Source organism: Pelodiscus sinensis, chromosome 12, assembly GCF_052426305.1.
Source record: "Pelodiscus sinensis isolate ZL-2025 chromosome 12, ASM5242630v1, whole genome shotgun sequence".
Lineage (NCBI taxonomy): Eukaryota > Metazoa > Chordata > Testudines > Trionychidae > Pelodiscus > Pelodiscus sinensis.
The window spans coordinates 6,577,809-6,596,084 of NC_143063.1; the positions used below are offsets into that span (position 1 = coordinate 6,577,809).

General features: G+C 47.9%; 1 protein-coding gene across 4 annotated transcripts in view; it reads left to right on the top strand.

The window, feature by feature from the left end:
• Positions 1-18,276, top strand: part of NLRC5 (NLR family CARD domain containing 5) — an 89,759-nt gene that overhangs the window by 50,971 nt on the left and 20,512 nt on the right. For all 4 annotated transcript variants that reach the window (XM_075940385.2, XM_075940386.2, XM_075940384.2 and 1 more), the window contains exons 18-32: positions 238-321; positions 1,788-1,871; positions 2,539-2,628; positions 2,714-2,761; positions 3,233-3,307; positions 4,900-4,983; positions 5,999-6,082; positions 7,333-7,422; positions 7,553-7,615; positions 8,437-8,502; positions 11,922-12,005; positions 12,116-12,199; positions 14,888-14,974; positions 15,792-15,872; positions 17,755-17,838. In XM_075940385.2, coding sequence (XP_075796500.2) covers positions 238-321; positions 1,788-1,871; positions 2,539-2,628; positions 2,714-2,761; positions 3,233-3,307; positions 4,900-4,983; positions 5,999-6,082; positions 7,333-7,422; positions 7,553-7,615; positions 8,437-8,502; positions 11,922-12,005; positions 12,116-12,199; positions 14,888-14,974; positions 15,792-15,872; positions 17,755-17,838 — 1,188 coding nt within the window. The remainder of the gene's footprint in view (positions 1-237; positions 322-1,787; positions 1,872-2,538; positions 2,629-2,713; positions 2,762-3,232; positions 3,308-4,899; positions 4,984-5,998; positions 6,083-7,332; positions 7,423-7,552; positions 7,616-8,436; positions 8,503-11,921; positions 12,006-12,115; positions 12,200-14,887; positions 14,975-15,791; positions 15,873-17,754; positions 17,839-18,276) is intronic.

Sequence of the window (18,276 nt, forward strand, 5' to 3'; positions counted from 1 at the left end):
ACTTCCCCCCCCCCCCCCCCCAGCTCCTGGATATATGAGTTTATCAACTTTCACTCCAAAAAAAAGTACATTTCTAATCCTCATGTTCACAGAGGAAACCTGAAATGTGGCTGAGTATAAACGAAAGGCTCAAACACCAGGAAACAAAGCAAAGAAACCCAGTATTCTTATTGTTCAAAATCTCATGATTTTAAGCCTAGCTCATGTTTTGGGGTGGGGGCTTTCTTTCTTTCTTAGGCTGACAAACAGTGGTTTTCCCACCAGAGATCTGGACAAGCTGTGTGCTGTATTGAAGAAATGTAGTAGCATATCAGAGCTAGAGTGAGTTGTCTTTTAGTGATAAGTTTACTTTTGCAATTTGTTGGGATATTGCTTATAATAAATATTTTTAAATGTTGGGCTTTATTTATAGGGTCCCGTTAGTTGACCAGAGATTCATAATTTTAAGGCCAGAAGAGAGATGGTTTAACTCTAACCTCCTGCACATCACAGGGCAGAGAACTTTGCCCAGTAAGTTCTGCATCAAGTCCATACACATGTTTGAACTGGACTATATCTATTAGAAAGACATCCAGGTTCAATTGAAACACTTCAAGAATCTTCCACAAGCCTAGAGCAAATCGTTCCAATGGGTCCTTTGCATGCACGCAACATGTGCCTCTCTCATACGCATTTGCAGTAGGTGTGGTACTTATATATATTCTCAATACCGGTTATGGAGTTTCAGCACCAAATCACAGACTAGGGATGTGAAAGCCTGTTTAAAAAGTTAACCAGTCAAAAGTTAAGTTTAACCAGTTAACCAGGATCCTGCGGGCAGAGGGGTCACTCCAGCCTGGTTGGGCCGGAGCAGAGCCCTCCCTGACTGTGGTGCAATGTGGCAGGCCCAGCCAGGCTAAAGCGGGGGGCTGCTCCAGCCCAGCTGGGCCCATCACCATGGGCTGCTCCAGTCAGTCCAAGGCAAGCCTGCCATGCCATGAAGGCCGCACTCCAGTCTGGCTGGTTACCAGGTGATGCTAACCAGGTAATCGGTTAACCAATTAACCCTTTACATCCCTAGTACAGACCTCTACCACATAAGCTAGGGCTGGGGAACCTACGGCCTGTTGGCTGGATCTGGCCCCTGACTTCCCTCGATGCAGCCCATGGCAAGGCTTGGGGCTTGAGTGCAAACACTGGCTTGCCCCACTGTGGGGGGAAGCAGGGCTGGATTATGAAAGGGACTTTAGGGGTTGCCCCAGGCTAAGAAGGGTTAGTCCAGGGCCCTGGGATACAGCCACTAAAGCCCCTGCATGCTGCTGCATTTTGGGCCAGCTCTGCTGGGAGTGGGGAGGGGCCTCTGTGGTTCCTACTCTTCCCCCTGCAAAATGGGAGCTGGGCCAGGTAAGTGCTAATCCCCTGTAAGCCTCCTTCCTACACCCTCCCTTGCAGATCCACCCACCTCCAGCCTGCTCTGCATCCTAGACCCCTTCAACCTGGGCTGCTCTTCGGCAGCTGCCTCCCGCACACTGAATCCCTCATTATTGGCCCCACCTCAGAGCCTAGGGAGCTCATAAAATCTAATAGCCCCAGACCTCCGGAAGAGTTAATCTGGCCCTGAGGGGAAGCCCTGAGACTCATACACCCCCTCAGGGTGGTGGGAACCCTGGCACCCCCAGTTGTTTGAGTCAGGTGAATGTCTTTTTTCTTTTTCTTGGGGCTCCAACCTAGAAAAGGTTCCCCCACCCCTGATCTCCACCATGTTATTTGCACTTGCTGAAAAAAAAATCTCTTCCTTTAAATCCTAGTTTGTCAAATAACGCTCTGGGAGACCAGGGAGTTGGGATGCTGGTTGGACTCCTTCCAGAGCTGCAGGCCATGAGTTCCCTAAAGTAAGTGACCCCTCTTCATTAGACAGCTTGTTTAACAGGCAGCCTAATTTCTGCCCTTGACTTATCCCATAGATAGTTGTTTAAACCCATGCAAAGTGGGTATAGTAGGCTAGAAAGGGGAATTTTCCACTCACACTCCAGGGGATGGGCGGGGTTGACACCTGCTTGTGTAACGCTGGCTCGCTCTGAGTTACACTGGCACAGATGGAACTGCGGACAGGCGATGCAAAGCAGCAGAGCTTGAGGCCTTAGGCGGACACCGCAGCTGGGAGCCTGCTTTTCAGCTGGCCTAGACTGACACACACTAGCATGGCTTGAGCTAGAGGGCTGAACATAGCAGTTTAGCCAGGGCTGGCATGGGCAGTGGTGTGCGGTCGCCACGTGGCTGGTGGTCCAGGTGGGCTTGTAGTCAAGCAGTTCAGCCCAAACTGCCCCCTTGGACACCACTGGCTGCTCTGTTGTTTCTAGTGCCCCTGCGTGAGCAGAGCTAGCATGTGTCTGTCCACACGAGCTGGGACGTGCTCCCAGCTGCAGCGAGACTGGAAGCTCTGTGGGGCAAGGAGTGTCTCTTCTGTATCTACTGGCACCGGGTAAATCATTCATGAGCATGAGAAAAAGGATTTTTACTCCTCCCATGATAATGGCTTTATTTAATTTCTTCCTCTAGGCTGAGTGGTAATGGGATATCCCTGAGTGCCGTGTTTGGCTTAGCTCAGTGCATGTCTGCACTGGAACGTATTAAATCAGTAGACATCAGGTACGTTGCAGCCGTTGTTTCAATCCATGAAATGTGAGTACTCCTCTCCCCGCTCCATGCTCATTGTGTTCTCTTTTGGTTACAGCCTGGGAGACACTCAGTCACTCCATTTAACCTTCTGGGAAAGCGTCAGGTAAGATCCTGTCTGTCCATTTCCTGCACACCGTCCCCATAGCATCTACATGTTCATCTTGCAGTAGGGTGTCAAAATCCTTTTGGCTCTGAATGCTGGCCAGGAATAGTGGAGACAGGGAGCAACTGGGGGTGGGCAGCCAGAGATGTGTGGGTTGGGGTGGCAGGTTCAGCAGTGGCTGATAGGGAGTATAGGCCACTTCCTCCTGGACAGCCACCTGACCAAAAGCCAAGGCGCCAGAGGGCTACAAGGCATTCCAGAGTCTGCAGGAGAGTGGAGGAGCCTTCACTCCTGTGGACAATGTGTATTTAATTTATTTTTTGGAGGGTGGGAGGCAGAGGAGGTTGGTGTGTGAGGCCCTTCCTGCCCCTGGAACTTGGAGGAATCTCTGTATGCCATGAAACACTGCTCTGCAGTATGGAGAGCCCTAGGTTGCAGCAGTTGACATGAGAACAAAAATTCTCTCCCCAGGAACAGCAGTACAAGCAGATCTGCAAGAAAGTTTCCATCGCATCCCCAACATCTAGAGCACGACCATTGCTTTCGGTATGGCAGCTTTCCGACCTGGCTCCCTTTTTCCATTCAGAAATGTCAGAAAAGCCACACTTGGGTTATGATCATTTGGAGAGACCTTCATCTCCAAGTGCTTTTCCTTAGCGGGTCTCTCCATGCACTGCCTCGATGTCAGCCTAAAGTGAGATGGGTACCAGATTCTGCTTCCCACTGAAACCCACTGCTCCCCTCTGGTTACCCTTGTGGTAGGCAGTTCACAGCTCTCAGAGCACTAGCATGGGAGGGCCCACAGCTGTTCCAGATCAAAGGGGATTCTTGGGTAGACCTTTCCTGATTATTTGCTTTTGGGGCACCACCTTCCCAGCCCCTGCACCATTGGAATGAAGAGAAATCTGGGTGCTAGACCACGTAGCGCCAGAGATACTTGTCTCTAGAGGCACATACATCCTCAGCTGATGTAAATTGCCATGGCTCCACTAAAGTCAATGACAATAACTCCAGCTGAGGATCTGGCTTATTGTGCTATGCCTTCCCTGTATGCGCAATAAGAATCATAATTCAAATGAACTAGTCCGCTAAGAAAACAGTGTATTGTGCCATCTAAAAAGTGGCTTGGCTCTGGGGGATCTGTTTCCCATGATCACTGAGATATTCAGGGCCTGATTCCCAACTGCTTTACCCCTCATGGAGTGATTTACAGCTGCTAACATGAGAATCTGGATTCTCTGCTCACACCAGGATCCTACCCACCCTTTGCACAGGTATATATGGCTGTTGGGTGAGAGGGCTGCAGGGGAGCAGGCCAGCGAAAGAGAAGGTCTTGGAAAGGCTACAGTGGCGAGCATGCGCTTTCTCACACCTCTACTCCTTCCCGCTGTAATCGTAACTCTCCTTAAGGGAGCCCATGTAGCAAGAGAGCAATGTGCCCGTTCCCGTTGGGGGGGCCTGAGAACGCATGGCCAGAACAAGTCCTGATTCCCAAAGGAATGCTTATTGCCCAGGAAGCAGCTTTTCTGCACAGGGTGGTACGTCCATCTGAGCCAGAGCCTCGGTTGGTGTGAACCAGCAGAGCTCCATCAAAGTGAGTTGAGCCACCCCCATGGCTGGGCATCTGCTCCACAAGGCTTATAACAGCCAAACCATTCCCCTGAAGGAATTTGAGGTGAGCAAGGTGGTAGGTGAGAGAGCTGAGGCGTGGCTTTGACCCCAGCCCAGCAGCTCAGCCCAACCCCTGGCTCGTGAGCCGCATGCGGCTCTTCCCCCCCTTAAAGTGCAGCTCGCGAAGCCTCCCCCGTGGCTTGCAAAGCCCCCCGGCACCCCTAGAAATGGTCCCAGCCCCCCGGTTCTCTGAGCTCTCCAGATGCCAGGGAGTTGTCCGGCATGGCGAAGTAAAATGGCACAGGCAAGCTGTCCAACCGGAGGCTTTTTTAAAGGGGCAGTGTCCCTTTTATTTTTTTTTGTTTGTTTGTTTTGCTTGACAACATTCCCCCCGTTCCCCCTCCCTCTCCCCTCTCCCGGCTCTTTGCACTATATGCACAACTATTTTGGCTCTTTGCCTGTAATGGGTTGGCCGCCCCTACTGTAGAAGGTAAATCTGTGAATCGTAACTATGCTGCTTGCTTCAGTCTTAGGGAATGCCCGGTGGGTCCCACGGACATGGACAAGCTATGCCAGATCCTTGGCAAATGCGCTGTATTGACAGAACTTGAGTAAGTGCCGAACATTGTGTAAGGGTGTCTCTACATCAGGCTGTCTGCTGTTCATATAGAGTGAAATTCACCCATCTAAAACCAGTCCAGCTGATCAGTGTCCCTCTGTTTGCTTCATTGATGCTCTGGCCATTTACAGCAGCTGGGGTTCTGGCCCTGGGTAATTAATCTTTTGTTCATATAGAGGGCCTGGTGTGATGAAACCCATGTTCTTAACCCAAGGACACCAAGCAGGACCCTGCTCCCCCAGAACTGCTCTTCCAGCCTACAGGCTAGAGTATTGCCTTCAAAGCACAGTGCCAGTTGTGTGGAGTGTTTGGGACCTCTGTCCATGTACATGCAAATCTCATAACTCACCCCCACTGTAGCCTTCCACATGCAATCCCCTCCTAACGCAGAAAAGAATTGTGGGACGGCTCCATCTGTGATTCTTCCCTTCTCCCCCGCCCTCATGCACCCGGATCTTAGTGTCCGGGTAGGTCTTCAGCTGGCTTTCTGCAATGCAAGTGAATCTGTCCTCCAATGTCCTGAACGTGACCTCGGCGGAGCTACTCTGCTTTTACCCCAGTATATCTGAACAGTATTTGGCTTCCTCAAACGTTATAATTTGTGTGTGAATTTCCCAGGTCACGTGCAGTCCTGGCACACCCTTCTGTCCCCCCAAGGTATCTGAGATTCAGAGATGGTTGAAGATAATTGAAAACTATTGTTCTCTAGTTCTAGATTGTGCATAGCTCAGACCTTGCCAGTGACTTTGCATCAAGCCCATGATTTGTAAAGCTCATGATCTACTTAGTGGCCTCTTATCACTTGCCCAGCTGTTTTCATTCTAAATCGTTTCCCTGGTTGTTCCTTTTTTGGTGGGAAGGGGTAATTCCCATATGGCAAATAATGAAACTGAAAACCTTTGAAGTCAAGGAGCAGAGTGTGTATTTTTCAACAGGAATATTTTAATATCCAATAAAACTGTGAAACATTTCTAATCTTGCAATGTGTTTTCACCCTTGCTTTGCAGATTATCTAGAAATGCACTTAGCGATCAAAGCGTTGAAAGGCTGCTAGCATCCCTACCATGTTTGCACAGTCTAAAGCTACTGAGGTAAAATTTGGGCTGTTGTTTTGGGGAATGTCATGAAACATTCATTTTGAAAGCTGCAGTGTTGCAGTATGTCCTACCGTCAGTTATAAATCTTTGCATCATTCTGAATTAACACAGGGAGAAGCAAACCAAATTCAGAAACACTCAGAAACTTACTCGCCCCCCAAATCCTCTCCTATTTCCAGAGCCAAACACCTGATGATCCTCTTTTAAGATACTGAGATGATTAACTAGTATTCCTCCTCCTCTTTTTGGTTTCTGGCTGCAAGCAGAGCTCCAAATGCACTTCCATCAAGAAACAAAAGTGTGGCAGTGTCTACACTTCTTTTTTCGTGATTTCCAGCCTAATTATTGCAGACTCAAGCCTTATCTACACAAAAACTACATGTGCACTACAGCCCGGGTTTACACTCTGAGGGTATGTCTACACTACCACCCTAGTTCAAACTAGGGTGGTAATGTAGGCAACCGGAGTTGCAAATGAAGCCCGGGATTTGAATTTCCCGGGCTTCATTTGCATGTTGCCGGGCACCGCCATTTTTAAATGTCCACTAGTGCGGACTCCGTGCCGCGCGGCTACACGCGGCACGGACTAGGTAGTTCAGACTAGGCTTCCCAGCAATCCAGTGCATTGTAGATCATTCCTCATGAGTTTTGGCTTATTTGATAAGCTTTGGAGGTTGATCCACAGCCCATTGCTATCATTGGGACTCTTTCCATTGGCTTTGGATCAGGCTCCTGGATAATTATCCGAAAAGAATGCTAGCTTTGAACCTTGTGTAGGAGTGGAAACAAGGGCTAGAATCTTGGAACTCCTGAATTCTACGCCAACATTGGACACTGATTTGCAATATCACATTGGAGAAGTCACTTAGAAACCACTTTCTAAGAATGTAGGTGGGCTTATCTACAACACAGGTGCACACACAGCTACTGCAGTTGTGTTGGCGTAAATGGCCAGTTAGCTATCTAATCGATTACTTGCACAATGTAGATACCTGCTCTGCACACATGGAAATGGATTTGCAGGCACAATAAAAAAAAATCATACGTGCAAACGAGGGGCCTGATTCACTGCTGTGTTATTCATGCTTTACATTAGTAACGTTACACCTGACCCTGTGGTGAAACTAGTTGTTCAAGTGCAAGCACTGTGCATGCCTACAGTTTGTGGAAATAAACAACACATTTTATATGTAAGGAACCAACCTTCCATAAAGTTGAAGACTGATTTATTTTTTTTCCTCCAGTATTAGGAATAACAAGTTCTCACCAAATTGCACTCTCTTACTGGCCAACTCCCTCAATCTGTGTGAGCGAATCAGGGAAGTCGAAGTCAGGTAAGGAACTGAGTCCTCTCCCCAGAAAATCAGCCACCACTGAATTCCAGCCAGTGGAATTGAGAGTCTTGTTCTTTTAGGAGAGGGTGGGGGTGGATGCAATGACTGTTTTTGCTTGTGTTTGCTATAGATCAAGTGAAAATGCATTTTTGCATTTTGAGAGGAGGACAGAGAGCCAAGAAACACCCTGCCGGTAGGACCACACTTTATTTCTTTATAACTTTGCTTCTTTTGCATGCATTTAAAATGTTAATATGTATTGAAATGACATCAAATCCATATTTGACAAAAGTGAAGTCCACAGGCAATACCGATTCTGCCTAATGTTGAAATCTGACTACGCAGGTTCTTGCTTTAGTTACTTATTGTTTAATTGCTGTTGAGTTTGCAGTTAAAGGCTTGAATCCAATGAATCTCTAGGGGTATGTCTACACTACCACCCTAGTTCGAACTAATGTTCTAATGTACTAATGTTCGAACTAATGTTCGAACTAATGGTAATGTAGTCAACCAGAGTTGCAAATGAAGCCCGGGATTTGAATTTCCTGGGCTTCATTTGCATGTTGCCGGGCGCCGCCATTTTTAAATGTCCGCTAGTTCGGACTCCGTGCCCCGCGGCTACACGCGGCACGAACTAGGTAGTTCGGACTAGGCATCCTATTCCAAACTACCTGTACTCGTTCCACTACCTAGTTGGTGCCACGTGTAGCCGTGGGGCACGGAGTCCGAACTAGCGGACATTTAAAAATGGCGGCGCCCGGCAACATGCAAATGAAGCCCGGGAAATTCAAATCCCGGGCTTCATTTGCAACTGCGGTTGACTACATTACCACCCTAGTTTGAACTAGGGTGGTAGTGTAGACATACCCTAAGACAGTTGTGTGCAAAGTCATGCTAAATGCAAATATACAACAAGCATATTTTGCACAGGCAATTGTGCATCTAAACTAAAAGTGTGGCCCCCATTGTCCGTAGCACAATGTATCCTAAAGTCATGTGATCATCTTTGTGCAGTTCAGGCTCCAAGGCAACATCACTTGTCAAGTTCACAAGAGAAGATGAACCAAGGAAGATTTTGAGGTAATTATTTCATGTGTGTTTCAATCCCTTTTGAAAAGCTTCCCCTCTTCAGAGAGAAGAAGGAAAACCATCTCTTCGCCCACTAGATAGAATAGTTGAACAAATGGCATATTCACAGATTCCAAGGCTAGAAGGATCCGTTATGATTATCTCACCTAATTTCCTGTAGAAAACAGCCTAAATAATTCTTAGAGCAGATCATTTAGAAAAGAACCATCTGATCTAATTTGAAAAATTGTCAGTGATGGAGAATCCATCATGACCCTTTGTAAATTGTTCCAGTGTTTAATTACACTCATCTTTTTTTTAAAAAGCCTAATTTCCAGCCTGAATTTCTCTAACTTCAACTTTTAGCCATTGGATCATGTTGCATCTTTCTCTGCTAGACTGTATTATTTGTTCCCTATCCTGTTTTTTGTATTCTGTAATTAATTCACCCCTTAGTCTTCTCTTTGATAAAATAAATAGATTGAGCTCCTTGAATCTATCAAGACAAACAGTGGCTACGTCTACACTGGCATGATTTTCCGGAAATGCGTAAAACGGAACAGTTTTCCATTATAAGTATTTCCGGAAAAAGCACGTCTACATTGGCAGGATGCTTTTCCGGAAAAGCACTTTTTCTGGAAAAGCGTCCGTGCCAATGTAGACGTGCTTTTCCGCAAAAAAGCCCCAATCGTCATTTTCGTGATCAAGGCTTTTTTGCGGAAAATAAATCTGTGCTGTCTACACTGGCCCTTTTCCGGAAAACTATTCCGGAAAAGGACTTTTGCCCGAACGGGAGCAGCATAGTTTTTCCGGAAAAGCACTGATGATTTTACAGTAGATCGTCAGTGCTTTTCCGGAAATTCAAGGGGCCAGTGTAGACAGCTGGCAAGTTATTCTGGAAAAGCGGCTGATTTTCCGGAATAAGTGGTAAGTGTAGACACAGCCAGTGTGTTTTCTAATCCTTTAATCATCCTCGTGGCTCTTCTCTGAGCCCTTTCCAATTTCTGGACATCCTTCTTCAAATGCGCACCCCAGAACTGGACACGGTATTCTAGCTGTGATCACACCACTGCCAAATATTAGCCAATTTTTAATTCATTTAATCTGCACCATGTTAACTTTATACTGTTTTAGTTTTTTCTTCAAAATGTCATACAGTAGCAATTCAAACAGAAGTCTATAGTATGTTATCACTGTTACCTTTGTCAACCAAATTTGTAATCACATACAAAAAAGATATTAAGTTAGTTGGACAGACTCCATTTTCTATAAACTCGTGTTGATAGGCATTCATTACATTAGCTTCCTTTAATTATTTATTAATTGAGAGCAAGATCAGCTCCATATCTTGCTTGGGTGGATGTCAGGCCTATCATTAGCTAGATCGGTTCTAAATCCTGCTGGAAAGGGATAACAAGTGGAGTTCCTCAAGGGTCTGTTTTGGGACCCGTACTGTTCAATATCTTCATCAATGATGTAGATATTGGGATAGAGAGTACTCTTATTAAGTTTGCAGATGATACCAAACTGGGTGGGGTTGCGACTTCTTTGGAGGATAGGGACATAATTCAAAATGACCTTAGCAAGTTAGAGAAATGGTCAGAGGTAAACAGGATGAGGTTTAATAAAGAGAAATGCAAAGTGCTCCACTTAGGAAGGAACAATCAGTTCCATACATACAAGATGGGAAGCGACTGTCTAGGAAGGAGCATGGCGGAAAGGGATCTAGGGGTCATAGTGGACCACAAGTTGAATATGAGTCAACAGTGTGATGCTGTTGCAAAAAAAGCAAATATGATTCTAGGTTGTATCAACAGGTGTGTTGTAAGCAAAACTCGTGAAGTCATTCTGCCGCTCTATTTTGCACTAGTTAGGCCTCAGCTGGAGTACTGTGTCCAGTTCTGGGCGCCACATTTCAAGAAAGATGTGGAGAAATTGGAAAGGGTACAGAGAAGAGCGACAAGAATGATTAAAGGTCTAGAGAACATGACCTATGAAGCCAGGCTTCATGAACTGGGCTTGTTTAGTTTGGAAAAAAGAAGATTAAGGGGGGACATGATAGCGGTTTTCAAATATCTAAAAGGGTGTCACAAGGAGGAAGGCGAAAATTTGTTCCTCTTGGTTTCTGAGGACAGGACAAGGAGTAATGGGCTTAAAGTGCAGCAGGGGAGGTTTAGATTGGACATTAGGAAAAAATTCCTAACTGTCAGGGTGGTCAAATATTGGAATAAATTGCCAAGGGAGGTGGTGGAATCTCCCTCTCTGGAGATATTTAAGAACAGGTTAGATAGACATCTGTCAGGGATGGTGTAGACGGAGCTTGATCCTGCCTTGAGGGCGGGGGGCTGGACTCGATGACCTCTCGAGGTCCCTTCCAGTCCTATTATTCTATGATTCTATGATTCTATGATCACCCATTTATCCTTTGTTAAAATTGATCCATGTAGTATTTCCTCCTGGTTTCCTTCCATCCCTTCCAACGCAAGAGAGAAAAAGCTACTCCCCCTGTAGCTCTGATCTCTTGTAATTATTTATCTCAACAGTCTCTGCCAGTGTTCCCTCTAATTTTTTCCATCTATGTGCAGAATAAATTTTGCTATGTTCATTGAGGCATGGGCAGACATGCACCTCCAGTAGAACACCTGCTGCCTGTGGTGGATGTTGTGGGTGCTCTGCTAATCAGCTGGGGACATTTGAATCTTTCCTGAGTGGCTGCTCCAGCACTCAGCTCGCAGGGAACACTGGTCCCCGCTAAATGTAGCTGAATCTACATTGCAATGTTTCTCTTAGGGTATGTCTACACTACCACCCTAGTTCGAACTAGGGTGGTATATGTAGTCAATCGAAGTTGCAAATGAAGCCCGGGATTTAAATATCCTGGGCTTCATTTGCATCTTGCCGGGCGCCACCATTTTTAAATCCCCGGTAGTTCGGACTCTGTGCCAGCGGCTACACGCGGCATGGAGTAGGTAGTTCGAATTAGGCTCTCTAATTTGAACTGCCATTACTCCTCGTGGAGTCCGAACTACTGGGGATTTAAAAATGGCGGTGCCCGGCAAGATGCAAATGAAACCCGGGATATTTAAATCCCGGGCTTCATTTGCAACTTCGATTGACTACATTAACCACCCTAGTTCGAACTGGGGTGGTAGTGTAGACATACCCTTAACTCTTAATCATCGGTAGTTATCCATCCCTGTGATTCAGTTACAGGAGAGTATTTTGTGTCAGGTAGAGTGAAAGAACCCCCGTAACAGGCTGCGTCACAGAACTCTTTTAAGAGTTCACCAGAAATATTTTCAGAGTTTTAGCGCTTAGACGTTGTCTGCCCTCCTCTTTTCTCAGGAGATGCTGCAGTGCCTGCGACTTCTGGATTAAAGGGACTAATGACTGAGTAGGAACTAATATAGTTTCCTCCCCTATTCTTTCAGGCTAACAGAGTGCTTCTTTCAACCAGAACACCTGCCAAAACTGGTCTCTCTACTGCAAATGTGCACCAGCTTGACAGAGTACATGTGAGTTAGAGACTGCTGGGAAATCTGGCATAGACTGAACTTGGCCTCAGAACAGTTTGTTAGTGTTGAAATTGTTTGAACCTTTTCCTTACGACAATCCATGATTCTAGATCAACAAACAACAACATGACAACCAAAGCCGTGGATGATCTTCTGAAGGCACTGAGGAAAAGTCAGGGAACACTGAGAATAAGGTACAGAACAGGGCTCGTGTTACGTAGTCACGCCCGCTTTGTTTCTGATAAGCTAAGATCCCATTCTGCTGAAAATAACATCAGGCATGGCAGGCAGAAAGGTTGGAATTGAGTTGCCCTCCCAGTCAGCAGTGATTTAAGGTTTGTCTGCACATGGAAGCTCTTGTGAAATAAGTGACAGGAGTGGCCCAAGGCCGGCTGCGGCAGCTGGCACCCCAGGCGGGCCGTGCGAGCCGTGCCCCCGCCTGCACAGCCATCAATGGCCGTGATGTCATCACGGGGCGCCCCGATAAGTGAGGTTGTGAATGTAAAGCACAATCGCTGGTGCACAAACGCTCCCCATCTGAAGCTCTTATTCTGAACCAGAGGTGTCTTTTCGCACTTTAGCTTAATCCACTTCCAAAGTATCCCTGTAGAGAGCTCCTGTAGAACAGTTATTCTGGGCTATTTCCCACTGCAGACAAACTTTTTGGCTGCATCTACACAGCAGCGTTATTTCGGAATAACTGACGTTATTTCAAAATAAAATGCGTGTCTACACAGCAAGCCATTATTTCAAAATAATGTCGAGATGGAGGACTTCTTACGCCGATTCCTGTAGCCCTCATTTCACGAGGAGTAAGGGAAGTGGAAGGAGGAGTGTTCTTCCTTTGACTTCCTACTGTGTAGACAGCGCCAAAAGCCCAGTTAAGCTATTTTTACTTCAGCTATGCAACTGACATAGCTAAAGTTGCGTAGCTTAATTCAACAGATCAGCTGTGCAGCGGCTGCCCCTTTAAAATGCTGCCTGCATGCCTTTCAAAGGGGCAGCCATGGAGCCTGGGATCAGCTGACCCCTGGTTCCCAGGAAGTGCTGCGCAGAACCCGGGGTCAACTGGGGAGTCCCCAGCTGATCCTGGGCTCCACGACTGCGCCTTTGAAAGGTGTAGAGGCTGATCAGCTGTGCGGTGGCTTCCCCTTTGAAACTGCTGCCTCCACCCATTTTAAAAGGGCAGGGGATCCTGGGGTCAGCTGGGGACTCCCCAGTTGACCCCGGGTTCCACGCAGCACTTCCCAGGAACCCAGGGTCAGCTGGGGACTCCCCAGCTGAGCCTGGGTTCTGGGGAAATGAAGTGGGAGACCCCAGCTGACCCCAGGCTTCACAGCTGCCCCTTTGAATAGCTGCAGAGGCAGCATTTTAAAGGGGTACCCCATCTCACAGCTGATCCGCAGATCAGCTGTGTAGCAGGCTGCCCCTTTCAAATGCCACCTCTGCGCATTTCAAAGGGGCAGATGCCGTGGAGGTGCCGCGTGGAAGTGCCGCATGGAACCCAGGGTCGGCTGGAGAGTCCTCAGCTTACCTCAGGCTCCTAGCGGCATGCAGTGTAGCATGGAGCCTGGGGTCAGCAGAGGACTTGGAGTCGCTTTCTGACCCCGGGCTCCGTGGCTTTGAAATGGCTTTGAAGTCCTCTTGTGTATTTCAAAGCAGGCATGCCAGATACAGCCTGGAGTCAGCAGGACTTCCTGCTGGCCCTGGGCTGTATGTGGAGTTCTGCATTCCTCCTTTGAAATGTACAAGAGCCCCAGCAAGGAATCTTGTACATTTCAAAGGAGGAATGCAGAAGTTCCTATCGACTAGTCGACTAGTCAATGGAAATTCCATCAACTAGTCGACTAGTCAGTTAACCGCATTTTAACATCCTTACTGTGGATCTGTATCCCACAATGTGCTGTTGTTGGAAGGTAGAGTTGATCCCTGCACATCTTGGGATTCTCTCCAACTTCTCCTGCAGCCTCTTCAGCTGCCAGAAGCAGCATCGTGAGTAGCTCTGTGATCTTTCTATGATGAGGAATGTCAGAGCAACACAGCAGCCTGTCTCCCTCCCCCTGCAGCAGCAGTCTGCCCGCTGCTGTGCTCCTAGCAGGGCAGAATAGGAGCACTCCAAAGTTTTGCTCTTTGTTTGTTCCCCAAAGGGAGCAGCTCACGCAGCTGTCAGATTATTCCAGGAGGGGTGAAAGGGGCGGGATGCGAGGCAGCAGAGATCAAAGCTGATCAGAGCCATCAGGACAGGCATTGGTGGGATACTGGCAGACGTCAGTTCTGTCCACAGAACAAACAGCAGAGTCTACACTGGCTCTTTATGTTGATAAAGGGAGAGGAAAAGAAGAAAGTCTCTCGCAGGGGTGGAACAGGGTGTTTTTCCTGACAAAAATCCCATTGCAGTGTGTACACTCTCACGGTTTTGTTGCCAAAAGACAGGTTTTGATGACAAAACATTGTAGTGCAGACAAAGCCTTAGCTAATGCATCTCTTAAGGGATCACTTGAGGGGAAGTGGCCCATTAAACACCTCTCCAGTGATAGAGGAATAGGGAACAAGAACCCTTCCCTGCAACATTTTCTTTGAATACCTAATTCTTCACTTCCTATTCCAAACTGTTAGGCAGTGTTACACTTGCCATCTTGCACCCTGTAGTGGAGTGTGAGGACTTACGCCATATCCTGTCTTCTCATTACAGCTGATGAAGGGAAATTAGAAATACTGGCGGGGGGGGGGGGGTTGCATTGTGCTTTCTCCCCTGAGATAGCTCTACTGCGTATGGTGAGCTGAGAACCCAGACATGCCTGGGGCGCAGGGTCGAGCTAGGCGTGGTTTAGCTAACAGAAGCTTATGGACTAAAGCAAAGTTGCCTGTGTTCTGCATTGCAGCATTGAAGAGGCATGGGTGCGGGAGGAACGTGTCGCTAGCCTTCTGCAGATGGCTGTCCAGCCTCATGGGAATGTTACGGAGATCACGTAAGCAGAGCCTGAACTGCAGCTTGTCACCGACCCAGCCCTGTAACCGCCCTCAATGGTCCAGGGAGGGCACCTGTTCTCAGGAGCTTGGCTCCCCAGCTCTCTGCTCTCTTGGGTGGAGACGTCTCTCCCTTCTGCCCAGGCTATATCCAGGCTGCACGGTTCCCTGTTGTGCTATGAATTCACCAGCAAAGTCAGGCAGCCTAAGCAGGCCTGCTCGCTTTCTCCTCAGAAACTGATGACAGTGTAAAGGGCCATGGTTAAGCTACAGCATGCTAATGAACCTTAAAGAGATCACCCCAACTCCAGCATGGGCTCCAGCAGATGATTAGTTCTTCAGCACTGCCCAAGGTGTCTCCTTCGTGGTCATAAATTCATGGCAGCCTTAGCTCAGACCTAGCACGCTCAGGACAGGTATTGTCCATCCAGGGATCTCTGAAGTTCCCGACATTTCCATTCGTTGTGGCTCTAGAAAAGTGGCATGCAAGCCTACAGGAACACACAAGCAATTGCATTTTTATACAGTGCGATTTAACTTAATTCAATAGGATTTCAGGAAATTGCCATCTGTCACACCACTGTTTTCAGTTCCTTTTTAAAAATAAATGACTGTGTGTGGAAATCAGGCTTGGACAAATGCTGTCAAGTCCTTAGGCAGAGATAATTTCCATTCATTTGATAAATCAACTCTGCCGATTTCCTCTATTCTGTCCCATCTTATGGACAGTAACCTGCGCGACAGAGCCTTTGGAACAACTTGTGTAACACGCCAACGAGCTCTGGGCTGCGATGTATTGATGTCTCCATCTTCTCCTAGGATATTAAAAGGCAAAGGTCTCCTGCGAGTGAGGGTGGGGTTTCCCTGTCAAACGGAGAAGATGGAGTCTGTGGTTAACAGGTGAGGTGATGCATCTGGTTGTGCTTTTCATAGCTGGTTTCTCGCTCTGACTGACCATGCAATAAAAGAACTCACTAGCATTCCAGTTGTATCCTTAATAAGTAGAAGCCTTCAATTAAACCTGATCAGGCTTAATGCAGGCTTTTGCAAGGGGGCGTGTAGAAGGGATAGTACAAAGTGTTACCAGATTTGCCTGTTGCTTTGGAGTAGGCTCATGTATTACTTTTCGGGGCGGGGGGGGGGATGAGGATTGATAATTCTAGCAATGTGCTAGTGTTACTTCTCCTTTCTGCCAATTCCCTCCCAATGGAGCTCTTCTGCAGCATGTAGGTCCCCCACGGTTGGGTTCTTCCCACCTGAGAATCAGATGAACATACACTCACACCCACTAATGCATGAGAGGACTGGTTAATCAGCTTCACCAACTGACCCCTTATATGTCCCTGGACTCAGCAGGCTAGTTGCACAGCAGTGCCAGGCTGTGACCCTCACATGCCCTTGGACTCAGTGGGCCAGGTTTAAAAGCACTTTAAGCTGCAACCCTCATAGGCCCCCAGGTGCAGCACGTCCCTATCCCCACTTTCACACCACGACCGTTCTGCTAGTGACCCACAAGGGAAGGAGAGAGAGAGAAAAAGAGCACAACAACCAGCTTAACTATGAAAGTTATCTCTAGGTAGTAACCATGCAAGGGGAGCTAGCCAAATCAAACAGTACTAAAATCGGATTGTAAATGTTAGGGCAAGCAGACCATAACTGATTACATAAGGCAGAGACAGGAGGCTTTACCTACAGAGAGGGGGTGGGCGAAGGGAGAGATCTCACCGCTCGGTGAAGTTTGACTCAGTTGGGGTTCCCAGGTGGTGACGGTAGCTGGGAGTCCAGAGGGGTGGAGACAGGCAGAGCCGAGCCCCCAGCACAATCAGTCAGGAGCAGATGAAATGCCAGTGGAACTGATGCAGAATGGAGATCCAGGCATCAGAACACTTGACTTGGGTGGGATGGGAGGCTTTTGTAGGGAAACAACAACAGTTCAATGGGGGACGCTGGATTTGTTTATGGGTAAACCGGTGATGCCAGGAAATATCCCAGCATTGCTGTGTTTAGGCTAGAAACAGGAACTGATCATTCCTGGCTATAGGCCCTGTTCCATTGATGGGGCTCATAATGCAATTAAGCCGTTTCGGTATTTTGGATACCAACAGGGGATTTGTTACTAAAATTGGTCTGGTAATTACTGTGGGCGGGGTTATTCGCATCTGCAGCAGGGATTTCCCATCAGGCATTGCTTTCCTTTCTGTGGCCCAGAGTTCAGGGTGGTTCTTGTCTTGGAATTGCCGTTCTCCGTTCTGTATGCTAATGGAGATGCCTCCTTGTCCCATCGTCAATGCAAGGGAGGCTGGGATGTTTCCTTAATCTTTCACCCATGTCCAAAGGGGTTTAGGTGCATCTGCCCCTGCCTTTTCAACTTTTTGTATTAGCTTTAGTTCAAGCAGAGACGGGGGCAGGGCTCCATGAGTACTATGGCCTTGCTCCCCAAGAACACTGAGCTGGTAGGTAACAAAGGAGCTTTCATGCTCTGGCCAGGGAAATCAGTCCTTGTGCCTGGGAGAATGCAGGGACTTCTAGCTACGGGCACCCAGGGTGGGGAAGGGCTGTGCTCCCTCCGCTCTACCTCAGACAAGGCACATCAAGGGGGGACAAGCTGCCCCCTCCCTGCTAGAGAGGGAGTTTGGGTTTGTGCAGCTCTGGCCTCCTCCCGAGACCAGCCATACAGCAGATCAAGGCCAGTGGGACGTGGCTGACTGCAAGGCCCCGGATGAGCATGGGCTGAGCCGATTGTTGTTTGATGCATTTGTGTGTTTGTACCCACACCGGGCAGATTGAATCAGTGCGAACTGGAGGTGAAGCACATCCACTGTCTGGAGAGGCTCGTTGAGAAATGCATGCAGCTTCAGGAGCTGAGGTGAGCTCTCCAAGTGCGGCAGCAACGTCTCCCTTGTCCGGGTGCAGGGAAAGAATAGACTTGTTCTGAAACTGGGGCGGGGCAGCTAGAAAATCATGCAGAGAAACAAGAGTAGTCTACAGCCAATTCTCCCCTGACACGCATACCCTGTCCAACCTCAGCGGGAGTATCAGCGGAGGGGGAGATTTGGGGGCCGAATTTAGCCCTAAGTGACCTCCAGCAAAGGAGGGGGCTAGAGAGCAGCACACACACAGTCTGACATGCCGGTTCCGCATGTGGCTGCACCACAGCTGGTTGCAACAGCTCACTCAGATGCACATACTGCCCCAAGGGCACAGGAATGCTACAAGACTTGCCTCGATTGGTGCATGTGCTGTGCATTTTGTGATACACAGCATACTGGCATCATGGAGTGATGAGAGTTTCTCACACACACAC